The 4089-nt window shown below is 41.5% G+C and overlaps 1 protein-coding gene across 3 annotated transcripts in view; it reads left to right on the forward strand.

Annotated features, from left to right (window-relative positions):
* zfyve1 (zinc finger, FYVE domain containing 1) overlaps nucleotides 1–2059 on the forward strand; it is a 96061-nt gene extending 94002 nt beyond the window's left edge. For 2 of the 3 annotated variants that reach the window (XM_043698359.1, XM_043698362.1), the window contains one exon: nucleotides 1162–1276. Coding sequence is in view for 1 of the 3 variants with exons in the window: in XM_043698358.1 (XP_043554293.1) it covers nucleotides 1162–1394 (233 nt within the window). In the remaining 2 variants the exon portion in view is untranslated. Of the gene's footprint in view, nucleotides 1–1161 lie in introns of all 3 variants that reach the window. The other variant, XM_043698358.1, reaches the window with a different exon arrangement.
* Nucleotides 2060–4089: the final 2030 nt, after the last annotated feature.

Consider the following 4089-nt stretch of genomic DNA (forward strand, 5'->3'; position numbering starts at 1 on the left):
TTTCGGTTGTCAGTTTCAGCTGTCCGCTGTAGTGGTTGGTATATTGGGTCCAGGTCGATGTGTTTGTTGATGGAGTTTGTGGATGAATGCCATGCCTCTAGGAATTCCCTGGCTGTTCTGTCTGGCTTGCCCTATGATAGTAGTGTTGTCCCAGTCGAATTCATGTTGCTTGTTGTCTGCGTGTGTGGCTACTAAGGATAGCTGGTCGTGTCGTTTCGTGGCTAGTTGATGTTCATGTATGCGGATTGTTAGCTGTCTTCCTGTTTGTCCTATATAGTGTTTTGTGCATTCCTTGCATGGTATTTTGTACACTACATTAGTTTTGCTCATGTTGGGTATCGGGTCCGTTGGACTCATAACGGCACACAAACCAACAGCCATGCTCAGACAACAACTCACCAGAACGAAGGACCCAATACCCAACATGTGCAAAACTAATGTAGTGTACAAAATCCTATGCAAGGACTGCACTAAACACTATATAGGACAAACAGGAAGACAGCTAACAATCCGCATACATGGACATCAACTAGCCACGAAACGACACCACCAGCTATCCTAAGTAGCCACACACGCAGGCAACAAGCAACATGAATTCGACTGGGACAACACTACTATCATAGGGCAAGCCAGACAGAGAACAGCCAGGGAATTCCTAGAGGCATGGCATTCATCCACAAACTCCATCAACAAACACATCGACCTGGACCCAATATACCAACCACTAAAGCCAACAGCTGAAACTGACAACCGGAAGCGGCAGGGACAAGCCACTATAAACACCGGAGGAAACATCAAAGAAGCGCTTCGCAGGAGGCTACCAAGCACTGATGATGTCGCCTAACCAGGGGATGAAACGTTTGCAACAAAAACTTCCAGCTCGGCGAACAGAACCACAACAACGAGCACCCGAGCTACAAATCTTCGCACAAACTTTGAAGTATATTCAAGGCTGAGACATACAGATTTTTATTCAGTAAGGGTTATGGGAGAGAGGTCCAGCAAATGGAGTTGAGGATTTTCACATCTGCCATGATCTCGTTGAATGACAGCAGACCTAATGGGCTGAATGGCCACTACTGTAGGAGTGCATTGTATGTAATGAATTTCTTTTGTTCATTTTAATTTAAATGGACAACTCATCGATGATGTCTTCTCTAGGTCTTGTGAAAGATGCAGCCAGACCATCCTACTGGGTGCCTGACCACGAGATCATTAATTGTAGCTATTGTCGGAAAGAGTTTACTGCAAAGATGTCCAAGCATCACTGCCGAGCCTGTGGACAGGGCTTTTGCAATGAATGCTCTCAGGATCGGCGGACAGTCACTTCACGTGGATGGGACCATCCTGTGCGAGTCTGTATAAACTGTAATAAAAAGCCAGGTGACCTTTGATGGGCAAACTTAGAAAAGACAATGCTGTTATAATTTCAAATTTTAACCCATTTATTCATTTCTTAATTATTACATATGCATGACACTTCAAAAATGGAATAGAATTGTTAAAATAGTTCTTAACCCTGCAATTTCATTAACTCCTCAAGAGGTATATTTTTTAAAGGTTCTGGCTAATAACCAGACTTCAGTAGAGAGTTGGTCATATCACTGTAGAGAATTGTTTTCTTATTCAACTCTGTGTTCAGATATTCCTTCGTAACACTCCCCAGAACTGACCTTTCTATAAATCCTGTGTTTGTATGGAGTGAGTTGGCAAGTGTTCTTATTACAAGAGCTACACATTACAAGAAGTAACATCTGCTTGTTTGGATGATACTTGCAGTTTTATTACATCCGTACATAGAGCAGCACCCCGTAGCTTTTTCAGTAATAGTATTGTTAAGGCAGTCAGAAGTGGCCCCACAGTGCTGCCAGTCCCCAGTGTATCGATATAAGTTCACAGTGATGCAAATTTCTCCCCTTTTCTGATATAGTTTTAAAAATATACTGAAGAGCAAGTTCCTAATACTTTGACACATTTTTGACAAGTTTATTTATTTAAAAACATCGCAAGTTTAGAGAAGATTTGTAGCTCAGGTTGAGGTTCTGGATGTAAGTTTGCTCGCTGAGCTGGAACGTTCATTTTCAGACATTTCATCACCATTCTAGGTAACATCAGTGAGCCTCTAGTGAAGCACTGGTGTTATGCCCCACTTTCTATTTATGTGTTGAGGTTTCCTTGGGTTGGTGATGTCATTTTCTGTTCTTTTTCTGTGAAGGTGGGGTCCAAGTCAGTGTTGTTGAGAGTTCCAGTTGGAATGCCATTCTTCTAGGAATTCTCACGTGTGTCTCTGTATCATCTTAGGATGGATGTCCCAGTCAAAGTGGTGACCTTCCTTGTCTGTATATAAGGATACTAGTGAGAGTGGGTCATGTCTTTTTGTGGCTAGTTGATGTTTATGTATCCTGGTGGCTAGTTTTCTGCCTGTTTGTCCAATGTAGTGTTTGTTGCAGTTCTTGCAAAGTATTTTGTAAATGACTTTTATTTTGCAAGTTGTCTGTACAGGGTCTTTTAGATTCATTAGCTGCTGTTTTGTGTGTTGGTGTGTTTGTGGGCTACCATGATGCCATATTCACTTAAGAGGAGGAAAACAACAACAAATTGCCATTCCTAGATGTCACAGTAGAGCCAACAGCCAATGGGGAACTTCAAACCAGCGTCTACAGGAAATGAACACACAAGACCAAATACTGAACTACAGAAACCATCATCCCCACACCCACAAACGAAGCTGCACTGAAATATTATTTCAACAAGCCACCACACACTGCAGCACAGAGGAATTATGCAGAGCAGAGGAAAATCACCTATACAGTGTATTCAAAAAGAATGGGTACCCAGTGAACACAATCCGTCGATTTCTCAGCAACAAACCGACAAAATGCGTCCAGAAACCCTCGCCACTCTCCCCTACATCAAAGACATCTCGGAAATGACTGCCAGACTACTCAGACTCTTGCATCATGGTAGGCATCATTGCCACAAACCTACCAACACACTAAAACAGCAGCTAATGAACTTGAAAGACCCTATACAGACAACAGCAAAACACATGTTATTTACAAAATACCTTACAAGGACTGTGGCAAACAGGCAGAAAACTAGCCAAACAGAGGCACTATGAGAATTCCTAGAAGCATTCCAACTGGAACTCTATCAACAACCCACCCTATCTACCATCCCCTGGGGGTATGTCATCACCGACACAGGAAATTACATCATCCATACAGGAAATTACATCAACCCAAGGAAACCGAAGCACAAATAGAAAGCGGGACATAACACCAGCGCTTCACTGGAGGCTCACGTGACTATGTTACCTAGTATGGTGACAAAATGTCTGAAGATGAAACATCTGAAAATGAACCTTCCAGCTCATCAAGCAAACTTACATCCACTTTAAACATATCACTTTTTTTGTTAATGCCACATTGGTATCCAGAACACTTGATAAACAGTACAGGTTTCCCCCGCTATCCAAAAGTAGAGCGTTCCTATGAAACCTTTCAGATGCTGAAATGGCGTAAAGCGAAGAACTAATTACTGTTATTTAGGAAAAATTGTTTTCATAAAAGCAAAAATTCTCTTTGGATTTCTTTCGGTTAGCGAAAACAGGTTCTAATGTAGGTCTTTCTTAAAAGCGAAGTGGCTTAAAGCGAACTTTCAAAAAGTGGAGGCTACCTGTATCAACATGTTCATGGAAAATATTGTAAATTTTTGAGTTGTGAATGATTTATGTAAATAAATTGGTGGATGTCCTTTACATTGTGTCCCCTGCTTTGCAAATCATTTCTGTTGTTTATAGATATTTTTATGTCAACTTGCTCAGACTCATCATGACATCTCTTCCCTCACCGCTCCCCACACCCAATGGCGCAGTTGAGACTTGAAAGCAGGTCTCTTGGCCCAGAGATAGCGGTACTATCATTGCACTACTAGAATCCTTTTCAGTAATTTATTTATTGCGAGATTTCACATGACTTATGTCATAGAGATCTAGAGCATTGGAAAAGGTCCTTTAGCCATTGAATTCGTGTTGGTCAAAAACAATATTTTAATCCAAAAACTACTAATCAAATTTCCAACACTTGT

The sequence above is a fragment of the Chiloscyllium plagiosum genome, chromosome 10, assembly GCF_004010195.1.
Source record: "Chiloscyllium plagiosum isolate BGI_BamShark_2017 chromosome 10, ASM401019v2, whole genome shotgun sequence".
NCBI lineage: Eukaryota > Metazoa > Chordata > Chondrichthyes > Orectolobiformes > Hemiscylliidae > Chiloscyllium > Chiloscyllium plagiosum.